Source organism: Nothoprocta perdicaria, unplaced genomic scaffold (genome assembly GCF_003342845.1).
Source record: "Nothoprocta perdicaria isolate Ctin4 unplaced genomic scaffold, notPer1 scaffold_26, whole genome shotgun sequence".
Taxonomy (NCBI): Eukaryota; Metazoa; Chordata; class Aves; order Tinamiformes; family Tinamidae; genus Nothoprocta; species Nothoprocta perdicaria.
In genome coordinates, this window is record NW_020455488.1 from 4063287 (window position 1) to 4088240 (window position 24954).

General features: G+C 49.2%; 2 protein-coding genes and 1 non-coding gene across 3 annotated transcripts in view; 1 reads left to right on the top strand and 2 right to left on the bottom strand.

Annotated features, from left to right (window-relative positions):
• Window positions 1-4666: 4666 nt before the first annotated feature.
• TRNAQ-CUG lies at window positions 4667-4738 on the bottom strand. The gene has a single exon. It is a non-coding gene; the product is annotated as a tRNA-Gln (tRNA).
• Window positions 4739-4844: 106 nt separating this feature from the next.
• RAB11A (RAB11A, member RAS oncogene family) lies at window positions 4845-20081 on the top strand. Its single transcript, XM_026040506.1, has 5 exons — window positions 4845-4960; window positions 10947-11142; window positions 11882-12075; window positions 13421-13501; window positions 18456-20081. The coding sequence occupies exons 1-5, from the start codon at window positions 4921-4923 to the stop codon at window positions 18593-18595; spliced, it is 651 nt and encodes a 216-aa protein (XP_025896291.1). The 5' UTR covers window positions 4845-4920; the 3' UTR covers window positions 18596-20081.
• A 3498-nt stretch (window positions 20082-23579) lies between these two features.
• Window positions 23580-24954, bottom strand: part of MEGF11 (multiple EGF like domains 11) — a 245309-nt gene continuing 243934 nt past the window's right edge. The window contains exons 24-25 of the mRNA XM_026040556.1: window positions 24189-24395; window positions 23580-23983 (exon numbers count right to left, since the gene is read on the bottom strand). Of these exons, the coding sequence (XP_025896341.1) occupies window positions 23820-23983; window positions 24189-24395 (371 nt within the window). The 3' untranslated portion in view covers window positions 23580-23819. The remainder of the gene's footprint in view (window positions 23984-24188; window positions 24396-24954) is intronic.

Here is a 24954-nt window from a genome sequence, read left to right on the forward strand (position 1 = left end):
CTTGCTTACTGCACAGCTGGCTGGTGAGAGAGGTCTCATCCCAGAAGGTTCACCCGAGCACATGAAATGCACTTTTAGCATCCCAAAGGTGTAGACAGTCACTGAGCTGAGTGCAACCTGCCCAGCTGCAGCTTTCCAGAGAAAGAAGCATGAAAGAGGCAATGGGTTATGAGATTAGTCTCCACACACACAGAAGGAGCCTCCTGCCTGGAATATCAACACATCCTTTCAGTCTCTCTCATTGTGACTGTTTGTGCTTTTGTCGAATTTTCAGTTTGCTGCTTAAGCTGCAGGACCAGATGGCTCCCATGCATAATGCACTGAATCATGGCAAGGCTTGAGGTGTTTGTTATGTATAGCAGCAAACACGCTCCGGACCAGGTTACACGCGGCTTCACAGCATATGGCGCATGCTGCATATGGATAGGACTACAGCAGGTATCTATATATACCATACAGTTGAAAGATCGGAGCATCTTTTCTTCTTGCAGGTTGTCAGGAAAATGACTGTCATACCTTCAACACAGAGAGCAAAAGGCACAGCCAGGAACGCAACACATGGCACAGGACAGATGCTAGGCGCTTCCCGGGATGCAAAACGCCCGATGGCAGCGGATCCAGGTGGGTTGAGGGCACAAGGCTCTTGTTCCCCCTCTGATTTCCCCTCGCAGCTGGTGATTAAGCTGGCGCCGATACCTTGTCTGGTGCCTATTTGCACTGCCGAGAGTGGAGGGTAGAACTTCTAGCCATGAAGATCCTACAGAAGAGGGGACAAACTCATTGCTTAGGAGTATCTTTGTCCCCTGTATTTTTTCGTGTTGTTTTTTTCAATAGAAGATGAATTTTCTCCTCATTTGCCTCCTGTAGATCTGGGGTAAATTCAAGATGTGGCAGCCTTGTGAAACCAGAGGGAAGGAGATGGGAATTCTTAAACGCAGCAATCATTTCTTGGTAGAGAGATGTCCATAGGGTCGACACGGAGCATGATAGGTGCTTCCATGGCAAGACCAAGAAAATCACTTTGTAGTCACCCCTCTCTGCTACACTGCAAATACCCAAAGCCAATCAAGGAAAGCACCGGAGGGATGGCAGAGGCTTTTTGTGCAGCTAAAGCACGGACGGTTTCAGAGAAGTTGACCGTATTGGGCTAGGATTTGGTGCAAGGCAGAGCTCGCAGGACGGCTGAGGGACGCACAGCCTCCCAACCCTCTCCGCTTGCTGCGGTGTCCCTGCTCCCGGCTGCACGATGAAGGAGCAGCCAAGCAGCCGCTCGTCCTGGCTGCACTCTCAGTATTTCGTGGGATGGGAAAATCCATCCTTCTCCGCTCTCCTCAGAGGAGAGCAGCCCCAGCAACGGCCGTCAGCGCGCATTAAGGATGCACATTGCCACTACCTTTAAGGTCAGCGCTGGATGCACTTTAGCAGGCCTATAAATAGGCGCCCCAGGCTGACTAAGGAAAGGATTTGGCTCTGACGGATCTTGCTTGGCGCTCCTCAGAGACGAAGGCAAGGTCTTTTTCTTTTCCAGGCTCTAACCTTGAGATGGTCCCAGTGGGAAACACGAGTGGCCAAAGGAGACGCTGCTACGTGTCACATGCCCTGCTGCATTGCAAAAACCCACGTACATTCGTGTCGCTTCCACCTGGGTCTAGCTCTGCTGAAGAATCAAATTCCTCTCCGCCAAAGCGAGGAAAGAAAACAACTCAAACCCCAGGAGCCTCATTACTCGAAAACAGTAGGACACCTAGCGGATTTCTGAGGAATATCCTTGGGACGGTGAGCCACATTTTGTCATTTTCTTGGCAAAACAGACCCTTAACATATTTATAAAGGGATTATTGAAATATCGGGGTTTCTAGTTAATAAATTAATGCTCTTATAGTGGTTACAGCCTGTGGTTTGCCTGAAGGATTTATCGCACCCTATAAGAAAACAATGAATATGGTTGGAGCGGCTTGAGAGAAATCCGCACGGGGAAGGGGATGGCTCCCAAAGCCAGGGGCAGGAGGAGGGGTCTCCTGCCACATTAAAGCCCATTGCTCCAAGCAAGAAAGAGAAGGGAGAAAGAAAGGAAGTCTACAACAGGGTTTAGTAACAGCAAGATGATTTCTGAGCTGTTTCTTAGAAATCATTTCTTGGAGGGCAATTTTGACAGAGCCGCTGGAAGGTCTCTGGCAAGAAACTGTATGAATATGCAACTCCTTGTGCACCACAGAGCCTTTGCCTTTGGTCCAGAGCTCTAAAAAAGAAGGGTTTGCTGTTTCAGTGGATGCATTTCATGCTTACACTGCCTTTTGCAGGTCTACTTATGTCAAGCCTGGGGTACTGACTGATAAAAATTGCTTTTCTTCTCTAATTCAACTGCTGGATTGGAAAGCTTGAATTATCTCTGTGTAATTGCAACGATTCGTTGTTTGTTGGAAAATTGGAAAGTATTGATTGGATTTCCCCCTTAGGAAATATCTCTGTTCCGATAGAACTGGGTGGGTAGATGGGGCTTCACTTTTGTCCTTCCTGCCTTGGGACAGGGGAAGTCAGTGGCTCTTTTCATCTGGAAATCAGGAATGTGGGTCAACACCATCTGCGGATGATCTGAATTACGGTGGCTCCTACTCCAGGTCATTCCCTGAGCTGCAATTTAATGGGTTTTGCACAGTGTGGATGGGGAATATAGGGTCAGAAAATCTGGGACCAGCAGTGCTGCTGCTAAACTACTGCCCAGACGTATTTCCCTTTCTTCTATTTCCAGGCCAAATCCCACTAGCACTTTTTGCAAAGAGACCTTGACCTTAATGTGGGAAAACTAAGAGCACCAAAAATGGGGCAAAACCCCTCTTATTATTTTCAGGTGAGGATTTCTCGTGGGGTCCAGGAGCAGGAGGCAGGAGCGGGGATGGGGAAGCCAGGCACGCAGCACCGGCGGCTGAGCACGCTGGGGCTGACAGCCCTGACACAAACCTGCACCTTAAATGTGCTGCCAAGGCAAAATTTGGGCTCATTTGGCCACTCGTGGATGAATTTCCAGAAGGAACCATAAATATGCAGTTACGAGCGTGACCTCTGCTGCTTTTTTTTCCACTAAATTAACCGCCCCAGGGCCAGCTGAGCATCAGGCCTCATCTCTGCTCCGGTTGCTTGGAACGGGCTGCCTCCACAAATGCTCTTTCTAAGTGCAAACTGAAGAATTAAGAGACCGTGAAAACTCAGGGTTTGCAATGAATTGAGTTTTCCCACAAGTTTGGCATGACTGGCAGCTCCTGCAGCAGAGTTTCCAGTGCAGGATGATTTCCGACACGTTAAAAGTCGTCAGCGCTCTGGTATTTCAGACGTGACCTCTACTTCTTGGCCATGTTTCATACGAGCAGGAGGGGTCCGAGGCAGCCCGTGATGCAGCAACATCACGGTTGCTGCAGGGACCGAAATGGTCTTTACCACCAAGAGCATTTCCCAAAGGTTTGTGGCTTCTCACCTGGGCTTGCATGATCAGGAACAGAATTAATGCAGAACTGACCAGAATATACACATAGACAGCATTTTAATTTCTTCAGCTCCCTGCCAGTCCAATGCTGCCCTCATTTATTGCTCTCAGTTTACTCTTCACTAGCCAGATCCAGATTAGGAATATCTGCAGCTTCCTGCAAGAGGAAGTGACTCTTACACATGCGAAACATGTAAATAAAGGGTGTTTACAGGTTCTCAGCTGATTGACAAATCCAAATTACCCAAACGAAACTACTCTTAAAGAAGGCCATCTAAAAATAACACAAATGGGTGGTTTTTTTTTTTGTTTGTTTGTTTTTTTTAAGTGACAGCATCTCTGAAGGTTGAAACTAGGCCTGAGAAACGTCAGGTTAAAATTAAGTTTTCTAATGACAAAGATCAATGGCAGCCTGAAAATAGGATGTGTGGTGGAAACCTCAACTCCAGAGCTATAAATACAATGGAGCCTCTACACGCACGAGAAGCCGCTATTAACTTTAATGCACGACTCGCTGCACGGAGAGAACTTCAGAGCAGCCCGGACACTTTTGCAGACTCCTTTTGGGCCTGCATGAACGGGATTCGTAACCAAGGTCCAGCTCGGAGGGCACACATCTGCCTGCAGAGTTGGTCCCCACGCTGCTCCTTGAGGGCTGCTGCTCCTGTGGGGTCTGGCCTTGAAATATCCTTAAGCGTGATTTACCTGCCGTGTTACCGTGTCCATAAGTGCAATTACCTTGATGTTGCAATGCCCCTAAGTGCCATTTATTACCACATTGCAATGTCCATAAATTCAATGGATCCGTACCTTGCAAGGCCCATAAACAAAATTTATCCCCCTGTTGCAGCACCCCTAGGTATGATTTACCCCGCATTGCAATGCCAGGAATGGTGATTTACCCCAGGCCGCACGCAGGGCTGAAAGGTGATGCTGGGAGCCCTTCATGCCAGACAGGTCTCGTGCCCCACGGCCTGGGACGCGCTGGAGGCCCCAGTGGGCCTGAGGATGGGGCTGCAGCCACCATGGGGCTCCCCAGACCCTTATGGGACTCCCATACCGGGTGAATACCCTAAAGGGAGGCACCTCGTTAAAGAAGAGTTCGTTGAGGTGTCATCAGCTGCAGGACGAGAGACAGAAAGAGAGAAAAAAAATACAAAATGAGGGCTGGGGAAAGGCAAAAACTTCAGGTTCCACCGAGATTTGAACTCGGATCGCTGGATTCAGAGTCCAGAGTGCTAACCATTACACCATGGAACCGCCTGGCAGCGGAGCGCCCCGCCCGCGCCTACAGCCTGCTACGGCGGCCCGCAGGGGCGGCGCGGCGCCGGCGGAAACGGCGCGCGCGGCGCCGCCCCGGAGGCGGAAGCGCTGCGGCGGTGCAGGGAGGGGTGCGGCCGCTCCCGTCGCCCGTGCCGGTCCTCGCCGTCCCCCGCGCCGCCATGGGCACCCGCGACGACGAGTACGACTATCTGTTCAAAGGTAGCGAGGGCCGGGGGGCTGGGCCTGCTCCCCCCAGCACGGCGGCGCGGGCCGCGTCCTTCCCGCCCCGCCGATAAACGGGTCGGTTCCGCGCTTGCCCCGTGGGGAGGGGTCGTGCTCCGGCAGGGCCTGCTCCTCCGCGGGCCCTCGGCCCTTCCCCGCGGGGCGCCCGGGCCCCGGCAAGGCCCCGCCGGCCCAAGCGCCGCCCTGCCGTCGGGGATCGGAGACCCCCGCGCTGGAGCCGCGGCGCTTCCAGGGTGCTCGTGCCCGGGAATTAAAAATCACCCGTTGAAAATACATCTCTGTGTATTTAAAATAGCTCCTCGTTGCGGTGCTGTCCTGGCATTCTGAGTTTAGGTTTTGCAGTTCTGCTTGGTACCCTCAACTTGTGAGAGGTGCCATCCTTAGCCTCGTGTGAGGAACCTCTTAAATGAACAAGGCAGCCTCCTTTCCTCTAATAACCTTGAGGAATTTCTTTGTCTCTCTTGCTCAATTTCCGTGTGCAAACATGGCATTATTTCTAAATGGCCGAGTGTAAAGCAGTCATCTGCACTGCAGTTAAAATCAAGTCAGTTCCAAAAAATGCCGCTTTTCTTCACTTGCAGCATAGGCCAGAGCCATTTCGGCTGCTAATTTGATTGCATTGAACAGTCTTACTTTAAGTACTTATGTACACAGGTTATCAAACCATCGCATTACATATTTATAAGCTCTCTCAGTGATATGTTTGTGACTCACGTTGGAGCTATGAAGGGTGAGAATGAAAGTGAGATGGCGTTTGCAGGGAGACCTGCTCTCTTTTATTAAGCTCTTAAACTAAGAGTAGATCCCATAAAGCTGGGATCTAGGTGTCTAGGAGTGTTCAAAGCTGCTCTATTTGGTTGTCCCAGCCTAAAGCCGCTCACGTTTAAGCTAGTTTGTAGATGCTGTTGCATTTGGGGATGCCATGGAAGTGGTGACGGGAGGTGACAAGTTGGGTCCGTCAACGCCAGAGGAGCCCGCGGGAGGCCCCTGCAATGTCCCGTAATGGGGTTTGGTATCATAGCTGAAATAACAAATGCAGGTAATACAAATAGGGAGAGCAGCTGTAAATACGTACATGGGATGGGGATTCTAAATAAACTCTCTCCTTTCTGGAAAGATCTTGCAATTATCGTGAATAGTTCTTGCTACTAGGTGCTGGTCCAAAAGTGGTAGGTGAAAAATTACTGAAAGAGGAACCAAGAACTTACTGGGAATTCTGTGCCGTTGTTTGAATCCAAGACAAGAGCTTTTTAGGCAGAGGAGGGAAATATAGGCAGGATGGTCATGCCTGTTTTGAAGGGGATATGACAGAATTAGAGAGAAAGGCATCAAAATAATTGTGAGAGAGCTAAAGCGTTCATGTGCCTTAATGTGAAATGAACTGCAACTTTATCAGAATGCAAATGAGTGATATAGACGACTAGGGAATGATTGCCTGCTGTTTCTCATAATTTCTTTGAGTAATCTTAATGCTGCTTTTATTCATCAGCAGGCTCAAACAAAGGGAAGTAAAGTCTCACGAAAGGCGTGTGTAATTTCTGGAGCAGTTTGTTGTCATAAACAGAAGGTGTAACTGGCTTTGAAAGGTTTCAGATTCATAGGGGAAGAAAAATATCTGAGGCATTTTTATTATGACGAGAAGAATGGAAAGACTGAGGGTACTGCTTGTTTGGAGATGTTAGGACCTGCTGGGACAAAGATAAGTTTGTTTGTTCTCTTTTCATAATGTTTCTCAGGCATCTGCTCTTGGCTGCTATCGGTCTCTAAGGACACTTAATCCACGACGACTGCTCCTTTAAGTTTATGAACTTTAAAGCTTGTGACAATTTGAAGTTGAGGTCACAATTCGACTTGCTTTAAAAACATAGAGTAATAATCTGCAGTCTAGCAGGCTCTTACTACACTTGAATTAAACTGCCACTGGGCTGTTCGAGACCTCTGGTTTTGCTTTGTCAGCCGCTGACAGCGGCTGTGCGTTACAGTCTGTCTGACTGTGCTGGTGGGTGTAATCTGAGCCCACCTATCCTGTCCTACAATTAAATTGGAGCACTTGCTATAAAATGCTCTCCTGACTACATTTCAAGCTACGCTGAGACTTAGCACATGCTAAAAAGACATTTTATTATAAATTCTTGTTGTGCTTCTCCATGCCTTTTTGTATTCTTCCTTCCTTATATGTAATCTCACTTTTTGTAGAAGAGCTCTTCCCGAGCAGAGCAGGAGGCACTTAGGTCTGTCCCCTGTCTGCAGCTCTGGCTTTGGGGCTGAGCCTCTTGTTTCTGAATGCAGACCTGACTTGCAGCGTCCGTCAGCTGCTTGTTAGAAAAATACTCTCCAGTCTTAGGCACTTGCCTCCCACTTTACGTCTTGGACATTTATCCAGCTCTTCTGGTATTGAAGAAATGCTGTGAAACCGTGCGGACCTGTTGGTTTGGATTTGAAGCGTGTGTTTTTGTCTTGCGCCCTTTGTTTCTAGAAACTTGCAAGGAAAAGTGGTTGAATGAGAGGCTCTGCTCTGTAAATGCTTGCAGGCCCTGCGTCTTTTGCTCTTTGATGTGAAGGCACCTTTGTGCTACAGCAAATCTAACCTGCTTATCTGATTTACTGCAGCAGCAGCACCTGGAGGCCCAGCTCTGTTATATATATAATAGTATATATGGGTAGTGAATGTCCCCTTAGAGACCTCCTTAGAGAGGGTCTCTAAGACTAAAACTTACAGAATGAAATTACTACTTCCAGGCTTTTGCCCTGCAAGGTTTTGTCCACCAAATACTTGTCTTAAAGAAACCTTTTCAGGGGTGAAGGCTAACTACATTGATTTAAAGGAGATTGTGACAAATATTGAACTGGCACATCCTTAAACCAGTAAAAATGTCCTACTTAAGTCAACTGGGGCAGGAGGGAGGGAAAATTCACTTTGGATATTCTCAGTTTTTTTGAAGATGTCCTAATATAAATCTCACCTGATTACAAAAGCCTTGACAAAAAACGTGCTAATGGTGTAAGGGAAGAGAAGAAGGTTATTGAGGGAGTTTTTCAAGGAATGGTCTTGTGTCTAAATTTGCTTAAGGCTTCTTCTAAACTGTAATCCTGCTAGTGCTAATGTGGTAATGAATTTTCTGGGGGCAGTGTCAGTGCAGAAGAGTATCAGAACACAGCACCAGGAGGAAGACTAGGTGATGAAGATGAGTGCAGTCCTATATGTGCAGTGAGACTCAGAATGTGAGGTTTTATGCACGGGACCTGTAGGAACTCTAAACTAAAAGCTTAATAAACTAAAAATCTGATAATTGAAAGCTGGTGTGATTAGGTGTCATTGCAAACTGACTAGGCCACTGAGATGAAATAACTGTAGTAGAGCTGGAAATACTAAAATATATCACCATGAGATCTCACCTGGAATATTAGATGAAGTTCTCATTGTGGTAAAGTACTAAATCAAAATACAATTAGGGACAACACCAGGGTAACTGGAAGGTGTGTTCACAGTGAAGCATTTGAGAGGTTGGTGCATTTAGCTAGCAGAAGGAGGCTGGGAGAAGATGTGGCTGCTGTCTGTAAATAACCCAGTGTAAACACCGCTGGGAGAAGAAACTAATAAGCTAATGGACAGCACTGGCACACAGATACCACTACTGGCTGACCACTAATTTCTCCTGAAAGTTGGATGACAGTATTAAGAGTGCATTTCTGGAAGAGGAGCCCAATAGGATTGTGTGTGCAGGAACAATTAGCCTTAATATGGAACTAGATTCCATGATTTCCACCTCCCCTCTCCCCCCTGAAACTGTTTTCCTGGGACAGTCAGAATGGGTTAATCCCAGGTTATTCCTAGTGTTTCTAGGAGAGAGGAGCTGCCGTGGCCCAGTTAAGTGGAGGAAATATCAGGTTTTGAGAAACAGGAATACCTAATATTCCACTCCCCCCTCTCCTTAAGTGGGACATAGATTAATCTGGTGCTGGAAACTGTGCAGAACAAAAGCAACATGGGATTTGGACAAGGTAAGAAAAATCTGGTGAAGGACTTAGAATAGCCAGACTCCTGAAAACTGCTTTTAAACATGCATCAAACAGCAAAATATTTGTGAAGGAATGTTCCTGAACTAATTGATATTGCTACTTAAAAGACTTATGATATAATGTGCTGGATAAATGAAATGATTTGGGTGAAGAGCTTCCCTTTAGCTCTTGGCCTAGCCAGGTGACTGCAGGAGCAAAAGGCAAATGGGTGTCAAGGGACTTGACAGGTTTTTGCTGCTGGGAACTTCCGTGTCACAAATGCAAAGCTGTGGCCCAAACCTGCCGAAGCAGCTTTGAAGGTCTGATTTCTTTGCCAGTGCAAGAAGAAACCTGCGGCGTTTTGCCAGTGATGATGATGCAATTCGGTGCCCTGTCCCCAGCGCCCAGTTTATTAGCTCGGCATCTTGTGTCGGGGCAGCTGACACTGAAATCCCGCTGCCCTGTCATAGGAAAGCAGGACGCTGTTTGTGTTCAGCAGAGCCACATGTCACCTTCATAAAGAGAAGTGGTTGCAGCGCTGTGGTGCGTTGGGTGCAGCCTCTGCAGCTTGCCGGGCCGCTGGCTCCGTCAGAGCGAGCTGGAAAGGTGCTTGTTTCAATGAAGTGTAATGTTTTGAAGCCAGCGTCTGCTTCAATTTTCATATTGTGGATGGAGTTTAAAAGGTGCTTCTCTGGTGCTAGAGTCAAGGAAAATTCTGTTTGCCAGAATCACTCTGCATTATTTCAGTAGAAGATGGTGTCCAGAAGGCTGCGGAAAGGGGCTGCCTGCAGCAGACGGGAGGTTTTGCTCTGCTGGCCTCGGGTTTGCGGGGGCTTCTCCTGTGTCTGAAATTCATTCACTGCACTTGTTTGTTTGTTGTACCAGGCAGCTTTCATAGCCTTGTGCTGGTGTCTTAAATAATGTCTGTAACTATTTTTTCTTTTGAAAACAAGTTCTCCTGCCATATTTTTTAACTCAAGTGGTGGACACTTTTCCTTCGTCTACCCTTAATTTACTGCCAACTTAATGAAGGTTATCGCCTTTTTTGTCTTGGATCTTACTCATCTTCTTTGTCCTCCATTTCCTTCTCCTGTTATCAGCTCGGGCCTTTAATCTTTCATTGTGTGTGAGATCATCCAGGGAGGCTCCTCTTGGCGTGGCCTGGGCCTCAATGTGTCTCATTTATGTCTTGGTAGTGAGTTTTGTGTTACACTTTACTTGTACAACTCAGCATTACAGGATGTTAAAGTGAATCATGGGTCTTTTTTCCTTTGGACTTTAAACCTTCTTTCAGTCTCTTGTTAAACATAGTACCCATCCTGCGAGCAGAGGTTCAGCCGGAGTGAGGCTGGCTCTCATTCAGAGCCAGAAATTATAGTCCTGGCCTCGTTTAGGAGCCACTTCAGGCCCTGACCCAAAGCAACCAGGGGTCACAGCACTAGTCTTGGTGGTTGTTTTTCTGCAATTCTGATTTTTCCTCTGCTAGTGGAGAACTTTCTTCTGCAAAGGTCTAAATAGTGAGCTTGGGGCAAAACCTGCTATCTTGCCCTGCGTTTTGGACTTCTGCTTCAGCAAAACAGATAACTGATAAAAGTTTCAGTTGACTTTTAGGTCTAGCGTTATTACAAGTGTGTGAAATCCAAACTGTCGCTCATGAAGTGCTGACTTTTGTAGTGAGTCATGTGTACTCTTCCTGGAGGAAGAATGTCCTTCAGGGTTGGGCAAAGGAGACTGAAATACAGTGACTAAGAATCCAGTTTAGAGTCTGTTCAGAATACTGGTGACTCTGGCAGAACTGGTTCTCTAATAACCTCAAATCATGCACAATAAACCCATGACAAGGAGGGGATGTTTTGCTATATTTTTCTTCATTCTGGAAGATAAGTGTGTTTGTTACTGATGAATCTCAATGTATGACCTGCATCTGATTCTAATGTCATTTTTTTTTTTTTTTATCTTGCAGTTGTACTTATTGGAGACTCTGGAGTAGGCAAGAGTAACCTTCTGTCTCGATTCACTCGCAATGAGTTTAACTTGGAGAGCAAAAGCACCATTGGGGTGGAGTTTGCAACAAGGAGCATTCAGGTTGATGGGAAGACAATAAAGGCTCAGATATGGGACACCGCGGGGCAGGAACGGTATCGAGCTATAACATCAGCGTAAGTGATAGTTCGTATTGCCAAAGAGAACCTCCCTTTTGTGGAGGGAGGTAATTTATGGGCCTCTCTGCTTCCTTGGAATATTTGGGGTGTTTATATTTTATTATATCATATCCACAGCTTACTGGGGAAGGAAGCCTGAACCTTAGCCTGCTGTCCACAATGTTGATACAGTGTAGGCCTGAACAAACTGCTTTGCTTTTCTGTGATCTCACAATATGTAACTGGAGGTACTTCTGGCCTGGGGTGAAAGAATACCTTTGAGAGACTTCTTTAATCACTAGTAATTGATAAAATAATATTTGCATCCATTCTATGGATGGTAACTGCACAGAATTCACTCCATTCTGTGAGTGGTAACTGAAAAGCAGAAACTAATGTAGCACTGAGGAAAGACTGCTCTTTTTGCATGCTTGTACTTGAAAAAGTAGCATGGCAAAAGCTGGAGATAACCAAGTGTGGGAAAATGCAACCTGTTCCTCCTTGAATATCTAGCTGTGCCACTCTGGCTCTGCAAGGAGACTGGCTGCAGCCTTGCTTAAAGGGTTGACACTTTTCTGATCCTGTGAGTCACTTTAAAGTCTCTGTATCGCTGCAGGCTGTGCCATGGTACCCAGTGCACTGGGAGGGGAAAATTTTCAGGAGTGGGTCACAGGTAGAAGGTGACAGTAGCTCCCTATAGATCCCCTTGCTTCACCCACGTGGCCTGGGGTAACTTAACAATCTTTTTTACTCGCAGGTATTATCGTGGTGCCGTAGGGGCGCTCCTGGTTTATGACATTGCTAAGCACCTTACTTACGAGAACGTAGAGCGATGGTTGAAAGAGCTGCGCGACCACGCTGACAGCAACATAGTCATCATGCTCGTGGGGAACAAGAGTGACCTGCGCCACCTGAGAGCCGTCCCTACGGATGAGGCCAGAGCCTTTGCAGGTTGGTGAGCCCAAAATAATTCCCTAATGCTGATTAGGGAATCTGCAGTCTGAGGATCTGCCTCCCTGGTGCAGTGTCTGAGTTACATGTGTGTCCTGTTAAGGCAGGGTTGCTGCTGGTAATGTTCTTCAGTGATGCATGCTAATGTTTGTCGTGTTTTTATATAGTCAGAAATGAAGCCTTGGCAAAACGAAAATGCTGATGCAATTACAAGAATCAGCCAGAGGCACTGAAGCTGGTTTTAAGCCAGCTTTAGTCTCGCTCCTATGGACTGTGTTTCTCACAGAAACTGCAGCTATGGCTTTAGCTTTGAGCCTGCTGCATCGTGGTAACATTACCATCTGTATGCTGTTTTCTTTGTATCAGCTGTTCTCAAACCCTGAGCATATGCTGCTAGGTGAGCAGGCTTTCTAATTAGAGGCAGAATGCAGTTTACCTTTCATAATTAAGAGCTAACCTTGTAAAAATAATTTTAAAGGTTATTGTAGTTTCTGTAAATCCTAGCTTGTTTCAGGGCAAATTTCTTTCATCCTGGGGTGTAGCTGTGTTTCTTGCATTGAAGATTTTCGTAACTGCTTATTTCTGAGCACTTTATGAACAGTGAGGTGTCTGCCTGCAGATACAGGACTATCCTTCCCCTTTATACGGCTGGCTCTATTAAATAAGCTGCTGTGACATACTTGCAAAAATACTTTTTCACATTGTGCTTTAGATTAGCTACTGATGAAGTCAAAAAGCTGGGAAATACAGCTCCTCAGAACTCTTAGAAGCAAAATCCAGCTCTTCTTGCCCTTGTGTTTCTGAGCCCTGTGCGGGATCGAGATGGCCGTGTCTTCACTGAAATGTGCACCTTGGGTCACCTAAGCTCAAGTACCTTCCTCGTAGGGTTACAGGCCAGGGAGAGGCAGTCTGGGGAAGAGTTTTTCTGCAGCTCATGCTGAGCCTTTCTGTGCTGTACGAAACAATAGGTTAAGACATTTGCTTTGGCACAGAGTTTTATTTTACTAAGTGGGAGGCGGTGAAACTTGATGAGGTTAAAGATAATGTAGGAAACTTCCTCACGCATTTCCTGAAAGTGCTATAAATTCTCCCTTTCAGTGATGCATGAAGATATACCTCAAAGTACCACAGCACTGAACTGCTCCCTGGGCCTCAGATGAGTGTAAATTCAGCTGTTGGCATTGCGTGGCCTTGCTTTCAGATCACATTAGGGGAAACCCCACAATTCCAATCTTTTTTTCCTGGTACCACGTTACTTGTGAGGAACAACCTCTGCACAAGGTCTTCCAGATGGGGGAAAGATAAATGGTGCTCCCTTCTAATTACTGTATTTCTGTCCACACAGAGAAGAATGGTTTGTCATTTATCGAGACGTCTGCTTTAGACTCCACAAACGTGGAAGCTGCCTTCCAGACTATTCTGACAGGTGAGTCATCTGGGGCTTGCTTTCTGGAGGGAGGAAGGTAGAATGCTGCTCAGATGAGATGCAAATGGGCATTTCTTTGCTTGTAAAGTGTTTGAAACTTTCCCGTTTAACCATTCTTCACAGATAAAAGATGCAGAGCCTGATTTTTTTTTTGAGATGTCCCAGCTGTTAGGTCAGCCGTGGACTCAAAAAACCCTGTTCACTTTGTACCTGCTTTCCGGTCAGCTCCCTTTATATGCTGCAGTTTCACATCTGTTTATGGGAAAGGGAGTGTGTGTGGGAGAGAATTGCTTCATGCAAGTAGCAAGTTAAAATAGGTGCTATTTTTAAGAGGGGAAGTCAGTCCAGCCTGTTTGACTCTTCTTTGAGCACTGCTTGGCAGTCTGAGATTTAGGGACTTCTAAGATGAAAGGGAGTTGCTGTCGTTGCTTTTTAATAGTCCTGACTGGACTTTGGCCTTTAAAGCATGTGAGGGGAGCAAGTTTTGCAGTTTTTGTGCTCTTTGTGTAAAACACTCCGTTTAAACCTTGTTTGATGAGCAAAACTCAACTGCAGCTATGCAGGAATCTTAGCTGTGACCTGCCCAAGCAGCTATGGCCGGGACAAAGCAGACACAATCACAAGAGCAGCATGTGCAGTGTTTGAAGGCGAGTGATTCTCAGCCTTCACAAATGCCTCTCCAAAGCTCCAGGGTGACTCTTCAAAACATACGGCTGCTTTAGTGTTGTTGTGATATATTTCCCTGTATTAGCTGCATCGGGGAGTTGCATCTGTTTTCTCTGAGTGCTTCCAACGTGTTTCCAAACTTCAAATTTAGGCTTCCTCCTTCCTGACGTGGCACAAATTCCCCCAAAGAAAAAAAGCTGAGAGCTGATCCATTATACCCTCATGAGCAACTTGTGATGCCATCAGAGGGTGGGTGGCTAAGGAGTGGCTGAGTGTGATGGTGTCTGGCTGAGGTGCTACGTGGACTTCCCTCTCCTTCACCCACCTAAAGGAAATTTTGTCACGTGCTTATGTGAAATCAGGCTTGGATGTCTTGGGACAAGCACCTTTATTATTGCCTGGTTGTAACTGCTGGATTCTAAAACTTCAGCCTTTATCCATGTCTCTTTTGGTAGCCCTTAGGCAGAGCTGCTGAACTTTGGAGTCAGACTCTGGCTAAATGCCTTGCATGTGCTGCAGAGCTACTCTTCAGCTTTGCTCTCTGCCCTTTCCGTTGCCAGAGGGATCAGGACTCTGGGATAAAGGATGGAATTTAACTGCCATGCTCGTTCAGCACCAGTCTAAGTAAAAAGAGCCCGAAAGATATCACAAGCAGTTTATTCCCCCCAGGCCGTCTGTCGGGCTGGGCCATATCCAGCATGAAATGGTCACCTAATTGCCTGTAATCTTCTCTTGCAGCATCTTCTGCTAGTGGTGGCTAAAGGGAATTTTGCTGCATGTCTAGGCTGTTCTCACCGAGCCGAGTGATGCTCGGATTCCGTGTCCCACTGCTGCTGTAGGGAAGCAGCTTCCCCCTTCCCCCTCAGGCACCAGCTAGGTTCTTTCATCTCTTCCAGCAGCCCCTTTTATTCCAGAGCTTACTCTGGATTCTCATTAGTGGCGGCTTGATTTCCTGGTTTAACTTTCCCGTAAGGGAGTGCAGTCTGTAATGGGAGAACGGGTGACTGGAACTTGCCCTTGGATGCTGATGGATTGTTAGGGCTGTTGCTTTTCCACAAATGTCAGTGTTCCCCGCGTGCTGTTGTGACGGGGTTTTGAGTACAGAGCTCTCGGGTGTGCAGACAGCATCTCTGTTCAGGAGGGGTTCGGCTGTGCTGCAGGAAACACTGGTGCTGATTAGTGAGCGTGTGGCTGGCTCCAGACATAAGCTCCTGCTGCAGGGAGATAAAGCTGAAGTAAATAATGCATTAGCAGCAGGTTGCCTCCATCTCTGACTGGCATGCAGAGGGAGAATGCTCTGCCAATAAACTTCTTGATAACACTTCACAACTGGCCCCTTCTGTTAATGATTTGCTTTGAAGGAGAGAGGCAAGCAGGCATCTTAGGAATGTGGCTTCCAGGGTGACTCTGCAGAATCGTGGAGGGGCCGTGTGTGTTTGGCAAGGTCCCCTCTCAGCCTGGGGCCCGAGGCTGCAATCCTGGCTCTCCTTTGAAGAAGCAAGTTGGGAAAGCCCCAGGCTGCGGGCAGAGGTGGGTGACAGGGGCAGGGGATGCGGCTGCGCCAGCCCGGCCGGTATTTGCAGTGCTGGGAACTGCCCTCTACGGAGTTGCAGGCGGCTCTGGTGCCTTGCACACCCTTGCTTAGATCTCCCCTCAACAGGGTGTCTGCGACTACGTTCTGCAGCAAAACTCCCCTCTCCTGTTGAACGGGGCTTCCTGCTCTGCGGTGTGGTGCTTGTTGAGGCTTTGGGCACCTTCTCTGTGGCTTAAAGGTCCCTGTCCAAATTCCTCTGTTGCAAGAGGTCTAGACTTCAAGGGCTGGCCCTTGTGTACGCGAAACTCCTTTGGCAGCTCCTGGCAAAACAGGAGGGGCTGCTGGTGTAGCTGCATCCGCCGAAGCGCTTGCAGGAGGATAAGGCATCCTTCAAACACAGGAGTCTGCCTGCACTCCCCCTGCTCCCTGATATTTGTTTCCTGTGTTTGCCTGTGGTTTTGTCTCTAAGGGTTTCCGTCTAGAGGAAACAAAATCACAGAGCGTTAATGTCAAGAAATCTAAGGATTTCCTCTCGTTTGCTCTGTGCACCTGGAAATGAATTAAATAGTAGCGCTGGCTGAGCAGACAAGGGCCAGGTCAGCTCCGCAGACAGCAGTGTCATTTTCCCTCTTAGTGCAGTGTCTGTCTCTCAGAATTACCAATTATGCAGTGCTGCCTTCTGCTGAATGTGCTCTTAATAGGAGCCAGCTCAGTTTCTGAGCAGAGAATGAAGTGCGGTGTCTTCATTTAAGAAGTGCCCGTGTGGCTCAGCGTGGCGGTGCTGGGCGCTGCTCTCCGTGTTGCAGGCTCTGCCTCGGGGCGTTTCGCCCCAGGGAGAGCAGGTTCAGGCTGTCCCCACCAGCCTTCTCGCACTGCAGAGCTCTGGCTGCACAAATGTTCCCTGCCAAGGAGGGAGAAGGGACAAGGGGCGCCAGCTGCGGGTCCCTCGCGTTGCTCGAGCGGCCCTGCTGCCGCGTCCTTGTAGGACCCTGGGAGACGAGGGCAGTGGGATGAGACTCAGAAGGGAGGATCGTCCCAGAGTCAAAGGAAAAGAACCTTTATTAGCAGATAAATGGTTGATATTAAGATGGCTAAGGCTTCATATGCAGCTCCAGAGATCAGTGACTGCTCTAAGATGATGCTGTTGTGCAGAGAGCCCCGTGGCTCTCTGAGAGCCAGAGCACAGGGGCCGAGGAGGTGAGTGACACTTCACACTGGTGACTAGTGTGGACTTGCTTGGAAGTTCTTCAGAAGGGTGAAGGCTGCAGCAGAGCTGCCACCCGCACCCTGATGACGGCCCGTCCTGAGGAGCAGGAGCAGGTTCCTCTGCTGAGATCCTCCTCCCAGCTCCGCACGAGCTGCTGCACAAAGCCCCACGTCCTGCCTAAGAGGAGGAGCGCGGGCGGCTTTAGGATTGACTTGGCGTGACTTGCTTAGCTTGTGGAGCCGCTGGGAACAACCAGGAACTCTCACAAGGGTGAAACTGGAAAATCCTTTTGCTTGTGCAGCCCTTGTTTGTTCCTATCAGCTGCTTGCTGTGTGCCTGGAAGCACCTGCAATACCCGGCTTTCCAAACAGGTCCTTCCTGTTTGAGTCTGTGCTGTCCTTATTGAGTCCCGACAAGCAGATTCTCCCCCAGTGCCACCTGCAAGCCCCAGCGCTCTGTCCCTGCACGCACAGCCCCAGGGCGAGCGTGTCTGGCCAGCAGCCCCAGGGCAGGCGCCGCTCGCTCGGCCCGTTTGGCCGCTCTTGGTGCCGTAGCTCCGGGTGGGCTCCTTGAAGCCTTGTCCCTCGTGTGGCCTGTCAGCGGGGGTGGCTTTGTAGCTCCTCGCTGCCGTCACGTCCCCTCGCTGCGAGGGCAGGGGCTGGGCTGGGTGAGCAGCCCGGGCTGCGCGTGTCGCCCGTCTGCGCGAGGCTGCCGAACCTCCTCGTGCCGACGGCAGCCTCCGCGGCCGCTCGCTCCTGGCAGGTTTCTGCTGGGAAAGACAGTTCTGGCTCTGGGGCCATGTGACGTGTTGGACAGCTCCATCCAGCCCATAAAGGACCTTGAGGCTCCGGAGGAACTTGGACCTTTGCCTCTGTGCGCCAGAGCGACCTGCGGAGCCGCGTCCTTCGCCCCGCTCGGCCGGCAGAGCCCGGGCTGCCCTGTGCAGTGCGATGCTGCCGCCGCAGGATGGGCTTCTGCCTCCGTCTGGAACGCTTGCAAACATTTTTATTATTAAATTAAGATTCAGCAAGCTTGCTTTTTTAAACTTGCTTGCATATTCACATTTTAGGCCATTAAGTTCCCTGTGTTCTCTTCTATTTTTGGTACCTTTTTTTCCGTTCTGGGGTGAAGTGCCGCGCGTGGCAGCACCTTCCTGGCACGAGCTGGAGCGAGCGCTCTTGTCAGTGTCTTGAGCAGACCCACCCGAGCAAGGGCCTTTGGTGCAGGCTGCACCGGTCCCTCCTTGGCACTGTATCCCTCCTTGGCAGCATGCTGGTGTTTCTTTGTCTGGAGCCCCTAGAAGCTGATCTGCACAGTGACTTCCACGTGGCTCCCGTCATTACGTTTTGCTTTCTTCCTAAATGCAGACGGTGTCACAAGCGAGCTTAGGAAAGTGAGCTTGGGAAGGCGGTCCTGTACGGGTCTGTGTATTTCATTAGAAATGACCAGAACTGTTTCTCTCTCGTGCGGCGCTTGGCTCCCCTGCTTGCGTTGGGGTGCTCTTCTGCTGCTGTTCTCACAGTGACCGTCTCTCTCTCGTCTTCCAGAGATCTATCGTATCGTTTCGCAGAAGCAAATGTCCGACAGACGGGAGAACGACATGTCTCCAAGCAACAACGTGGTTCCCATTCATGTCCCTCCGACCACCGAAAACAAACCAAAGATGCAGTGCTGTCAGAATATATAAGAAATGTTCATCCTTTCCTAAAAGGCTGTGTATATTCCCCAGGTCCAAGATTTAAATATATTTGTAATTCGTGTGATTACTTTCTCGTGTTCAGTTACTGCTTATTCCTCCTGAATTTCTCCATGTCTTAAACACTTTGATTTCAGTGTTTATAAATCTATTGCTTCCATGTGACTGCAGTATTTTCCCAACACCGGCTTGGCCCTGGTCCAGTAAATGGTTTGGAACTGAACCGCGCTCTTTCCAACGTGATGCCCGCTAGTCAGAGCGCAGACGTCCTTAGTAAGCACTTGAAGATGTTATTCTGGTCCTCCCAAAACAATTACTGTCAGGTTAACTAGGAAAATATCTCTGGGCAGGACAATCTTTCCTCGTCTCGAGGTGTCGCATACTGCATCTAAAGCTTGATGGAATGCCTCTTGCTCTGAAGTGCAATTTTAATGTAAAGTTAAATGTTTCTGGCTATATCTTCAGAATGCCAAGTTGAGGATTTTACAGACTATTAGGAGGGGAGGGAAAAGCCCTCCTGCAAACAGCTGCAGAGGCCAGTTGTGGTTTGGAGGCTGCCGCGAGGCCCAGCTGCCCTGTCCGGAGCAGGAGCCCCCTCACGGATTAGGGCTTGCTCTGACACTGGAATTTGCAGCTTTTTTGGTGTTGCCCAAGAATAGGTCTCCGCAGTGCTGGTGGTATCAGGATTTGAGGATAACTTTTTCCTTTGTAATGCACAAACTTGAAGGCTGTTGTTCATTTTAATATTTCAAATGCTTGAGCTGATGAGTCAGTAACTTCCACAACCCAGTCTTAATTTTCAGTCCTGTTTCATGCGGTATTTTTAAAATGACTCCAGTAGTTTGGTATCTGATCTTTAACAGAAATGCCTGACGTAGTTTCCTTGCTGGATGCTTTCCTTCTCTAGGATTTTGGTACAAATAATCTGTTGAAGTAGCTTGTTCAGGGATACATGAATTGTGCCTTCCTCGCTGCTTCCTCTGAAACCACAGCATGCAATACAATGCGCTCTGTTCCAAAGTAAGTCACTAATACTGAGATTTGGGGGCACTGAATTCCTGCACTATTTAAAAGAACAGTTTGTTGTATAAATGCCTGCAAGTTATTTATCTAATTACAGGAAAGTGGCGGTAGGGAGAGTTTCCCAAGCTCTGATATGACCCACTTGGGACTTCCACGTTTGGGTGGGCACAACCAGCTGCATTTCTTACCCAAGCTTCCTGTCTTGCGGTGCTCATGATGTGTAAGGCACACGGAAGGCATTGCTGTGGTCGGCCACTTGTGGTTTCTTTTTTTTTGTTTTTTTTTTCTCTTTTTATTCCATTTCTCCTCATATTTGTTCTGAAGATGCTCTTTTGATCTGTTTGTAAATTACTTTGTATTTTATGCATGTACTGTAACTTGATTTATTATTTTTTTAGATTGATTTAAATATATTCATCCATAATTCTAATAAAGAATTACAGGGGACGACTCAGAACGGTGTTGGGTGCACTTTTTGGGAGAGCTGCGGTTTCACTCGGAGGTTTCTACCAACTGAAAGCTAGTCTGTTTTGGGGGACATGCTCTGTGAAGGTGTTGAAGGAGAAGTGCTCCCCGAAAGGGAGCTGGAAGGCTCGTGTCAGCAGTGGGTGTTTTTCACTCCAACGCAGCGTGCAGATTTTGCGCTGCGGCAGCCACAGCCGTTTGGCAGCTTTGAGGAGCTCCTATGGCCTGAAAACCATGTGAGATCTCTCGTCAGCTCCATAATGACTTCTCCAGACCTGTTCTCACTGATTTGGTGGCAAGAAAAGTTCTCACGGGAGAGCAGGCTACCTGCTGTGTGCAGCAGGGTCTTCCAGCTTTTCCATCGCCGCTCCACGCTGACGCTGGGATGCCGGTGAGTACTTTCTTCCTCAGCACTCCAATGTGTTTTAGAATTAACCAGCCTACAGGGGCAACTGCTTTCTGAATGTGTCAACAGGAAATGCAAGAAGGAGCTCCCCTTCCCTTCCCTTCCCTTCCCTTCCCTTCCCTTCCCTTCCCTTCCCTTCCCTTCCCTTCCCTTCCCTTCCCTTCCCGCTGCTGCTCGCTCGCGTGGCGCCGGCCTCGCGCTGCGTGTGATCCGTGCAAGTGTTTCCTTCCGCAGGAACGCGAAGCCTGCGGAGCACAAATCCCGGCGGCAGCGGCAGAGCTCCAGCTATTCCCACCAAGGCTCCTGCATTAGCAACTGCCAGGCAAGGTAGGTAGAAACATCCTGCAAAGACCTGCTCTCGTGCTTGCCAGCTGCTGCAGCGTGGAGTGGAAACACTCACGCAGTGGCTTCAAACCTACATGGCTTCAAAGCTTTCCAAAATGGAATTTCTCACCCGTTAAAGCCTTTGCCTCACATTCCATGTGTCCATAACGCTTTTCCCAGGTAAGCTCCTCTGTGCTCTGCTGTCCGGGCAGGGTGGCCCTCCTGGGAGGCAGAAGGTTCTTCAAGAACGTTTGGAGCCCCAAAGCAGGACGTTGTCGCTGCCGTTCGGCTGCCTTGGAATCGTGCCAGGCTGCAGCCGGCATCACTTGTGCACCGACGTGTCCGTCCTCTGCTGGTAGGAGGCAGCCGATTATCAGCCATGCTGCTTTTGAGCCCTCATGTGCGTTTCCTTCAACTTCACACTGCAGAATTGCTTTCACTCAGCAAAGGCCTTTGCTGTCATTGACATATGTGGGAGTCCAAATCACCTGCTCGGCAGGCAGCAGTGCTTTCTGTGCGTGTGTTTTGTGGGTCCTGAGGCTGGGACTCCTGGGGGGACGGGACGGGACGTTGTTCGCAGTCAAAGACATTAAGCGAGAACTGCTTATTTTATCAGTTGAAACCTGATGAATTTCCAAACTTAAAAAGCTTATTGAGTGTGGCTTGTCAAGTAAGAGGATTACACGCTGAGCTTAGTTTAACAGGATTTTCTTAGAAATAAGAAGCACAGATATTGAAAAAGCTTCAAACTGTAACAGTCCACTGCATTGCCTTGGAGTTATTAATTCTGGAAGTGTTTCTGCTGCTAATGTGAGCTTGCAGCTCACTGACTAGATTCCTTGTGAGTAGCCAAACCTGCTGCAAGAGGGGCAGTTAACTCCAAATTGCATCGTTTGGGGTTTTTTTGAAAAATCCTGTAGTCGTGAATGCAGCCTCTGGCTCCTAAGTTGGTGCTTCCAGAGTGTTTTTGTGCAGAGCTGGGCAGCCTCTTTGCAAAATGAGCAGGTCTGAGAAACACACGCTGAGAGAAATCCCATTTATTTTGTACAAGGTAGCATACCTTTGCACAGTGAACAAATATATTACAAATCTGTCTCGCTTTAAAAAAGTATTGCCATTTCAGTGCCTATTTTCTAAACTAATGCTAATATACAAGAATGTACTTGCTTTGCTGCTTTTTTTTTTAGTTTATTTCTTTTTCCTGCTAAACTCTATGCACATCACTTCATTTGGTTTGAAAATCTGGCTTTTTGAGAAAAAGCTGAGCACATCTCTGCTCTCCAGAGCGTCACGTACAGCAGCGCACACAGACATCGCTCAGGCTGGCAGCGGAGGCTGCTTGTGCTAGACATCAAGGTAGGTCTGTAACATTAATATTTTGTCATGAACCAAGTTTGTCATACCTTTCTCTTGGTATTTTTGAGGTAAGTCTTCCTATATGCGCATGTGAAATTAATCCCTGCTGGCCCTGCAAAGCAACGGTCTAAGTTACAGCTCAAATAAGGCTTTCCTGGCAAACAAACGCGCTATTGCTGCATGGCCAGCGCCCCCATGCATGCGTGCGTGCATGCAGCGTTCGGGTAAGTAGTTAGGTGCTTTCCTGCAATGTGGAAATCTGCAACATGGCAATCTGCAACGTGGATACTCTGGGGCCGGCTCGGCTGCCTCGCTGGACACTTGCGAGTGGGACCGACCGAGCGCCAAGGGCATCGGAGCCGGGACGCGGCGCCCTGCTCCGCATCCTGCCTTGCACAAACGCATCCTTTTGGCTGCTTTCTCTTAGAGCTCCATCTGACTGGCCAATGTGCAACAGAAGTTTGTTTTATATATATTTAAGAAGCAATCACCTTGCTACTCCCACGTTTGCCTAATAAAACTACATATTTAGAGGCAAGACTACTTCATGCTCAAAATCTACAAGGAACTGCTTTACAGCAAGTATTCTACTTTCTAGGTCAATAAAGGTTACAAAAAATAGTCACGGTGGCTTAGTCCAAAGCTTTACCCTTGCCAACCTCTTGATAAATATTTCACAAACAGCTGCTGAAAAAGCAAATCCAGTTGCAGCTTAATTTAGTGCCGTCTCAGGTAGAGTCACCAGTGGATAAAGTTGCACTACATGGTAATGCAGAGGCTCCTGAGGGGTGCGTGGCAGCTGGGTGGTGCTCTGGGCTGAGCCGTGATGAAGCTGGGCCGGTTTGCACCACCTGGCACCTTTATCTGGTAAAGAAGAGGCTGTGAAAAGAAAATTAAATAATATCCATACAAGCCAAGCAGTCTATAGAGTGTTTAAAAAAAAATGGGGTAAGCCGGGCAGAAGTCTCATTGCTTAAACTCAATCATTGTCAAACTTTAAAGGTGTTTGTGATGATGTCAGGTTGTAAAGCGGTGCAGAATGGGCGTATGTAAAATTCCTCTGCTCAAATACCCTGGTACTTAATGCGAATGTGAAGGTGACAGAGCTGATGACGGAGCATGGGCTGCGCCGGGGCACACGGCGATGGCCACGCGGGAGGTTCCTGCACGGAGCAGCTGGATGCAACCGTAAAATGCCCTGCTCTCGTTCAGGAAAATGCCCATTTCCATGACAAAGATGTAAAATGGATTCCAGCATAATCCTAGTCCCCTTGGCCGTAACAGCGACAGGTTCCCCGAGGCAGCCGGCGGGGCTGTCCAGCTTTACTGCAAGTGCTTCTATGGCGAAAGTCTGTGTTCTGTTTTACAGCAAAGCCAGGTGCAAACACGGCACGGAGGGTTTGCACCTTGCTCAGGTGACGTGTCCCAGCTCCGCATCGGGAGGGTCCCCTTGTTCCTGTGGCCCATTTAAAAAGGGCCTTTTAAATAAGGCCATGCAGCTGTTGGCCCAGGCCCAGGTCCTGCTGCGGCGGGTCCTCGCGGGCGGCAGCGCCGCGGTGCCGACGTCCTGCAGCGCCGAAAGGGAGGGCGCCTTCCCTTCCGCGGGATCCGCAGCGCGCCGTGCCCGAGAAGTTCCTCCCTTTAGGACTGCGCGTCCCAAGAGGGCCCGTGCGTGGGGCTGTGCCGGACGGGGAGCAGGTCGTAGTGGCTGGGAATGTGGCTGTTGCGAGGCAGGTCGTATGGGCTGTGGAGGTAAGCGGTGCTCCGGCCACGGGCGGCATCCTGGAGCACGGCGACCGTGGGCTCTGCGGGAGCAGGGGCGGTCAGAGCAGGCTGCAGCCCCCGGGCCGCGGCCTCCGGACGCTCCCGCCAGCCGCACGCGCCCGCGGAGGCCGTTCCAGGACCCAGCCCAGGATCTCAGCAAACACCCGGCACTTCTGCTGCTCCGCAGGCCTGTGGCAGCCTCGGAGCAGCTCCAGGCTGCACGCGGGCAGGGCGCCCAGCACTTACCAACTTCGTAGATGTTCTTTGTGGCCGTGGCTGACGTCGGCATTTCTGAGTACGGGGACTCCCTGTGGCCGGGGGACTTCATCTCCACGTAGCTGCTCTCCGAGTGTTTGCACGTGAGAATGGGGGGGTCTTTGATGGTGGCGTAGGGGTTTTCGCTGCTGTTGAGGGAACAAGTGCTGGAGCTGCACACAGACTCCTTCATGTAATCTGCAAGACAGGAGCAGAGCGGGGTGGTGAGCGCAGGGCAGGGGCCGCGGGGCAGCTCCGGGAAGCGCCCGGCACCAGGGCAGCGCCGCGCTCCGGCCTGGCCCAGCCCTCGCAGCCGCCTCGCGGGCAGCCCCCGCTCGGCACCGAGGGCTCCGCGCCGGCAGCCTCGGCCGGGGCTCTCCGGCACCTCCGCGGGTCCCTCCTGCCTCCGGGGCGGCCGCGCAGAGCGCCCGGGCGCCCTCCCTGCTGCGTCTTGGCCCCTCCGCTCTCGCAGCCTTTGCTGCTCCCCTGCCCTGGCCGGCGCCGTGCAGGGACCCTGGCTGCAAGGAACCTGCCAGGCTGGCTCGAAAGCAAATTAAAAGCAAAAAAAAAAAAAATTAAAAAAGGGGGAGGAGCAAAAAATGAAAACATTGATCTGTGTAAAAAAGGCTGAAAAGGCGTATATTATTTGCTAGATAAATAGCACATAGAAAAGTTATTCTTCCTTTGATATGGAAGTTTATCAGCCATTGATCTTCCTTGAAAGCTGAGTATGGCATTACAGCTGAAATACTGTTGG

Coding starts and splice junctions, on each gene's coding strand:
- RAB11A (XM_026040506.1), top strand. CDS start 4,921: ATGGGCACCCGCGACGACGAGTACGACTATCTGTTCAAAG. Junction 11,143..11,881: donor TATCGAGCTATAACATCAGC/GTAAGTGATAGT, acceptor TTTTACTCGCAG/GTATTATCGTGGTGCCGTAG. Junction 13,502..18,455: donor CTTCCAGACTATTCTGACAG/GTGAGTCATCTG, acceptor CTCGTCTTCCAG/AGATCTATCGTATCGTTTCG.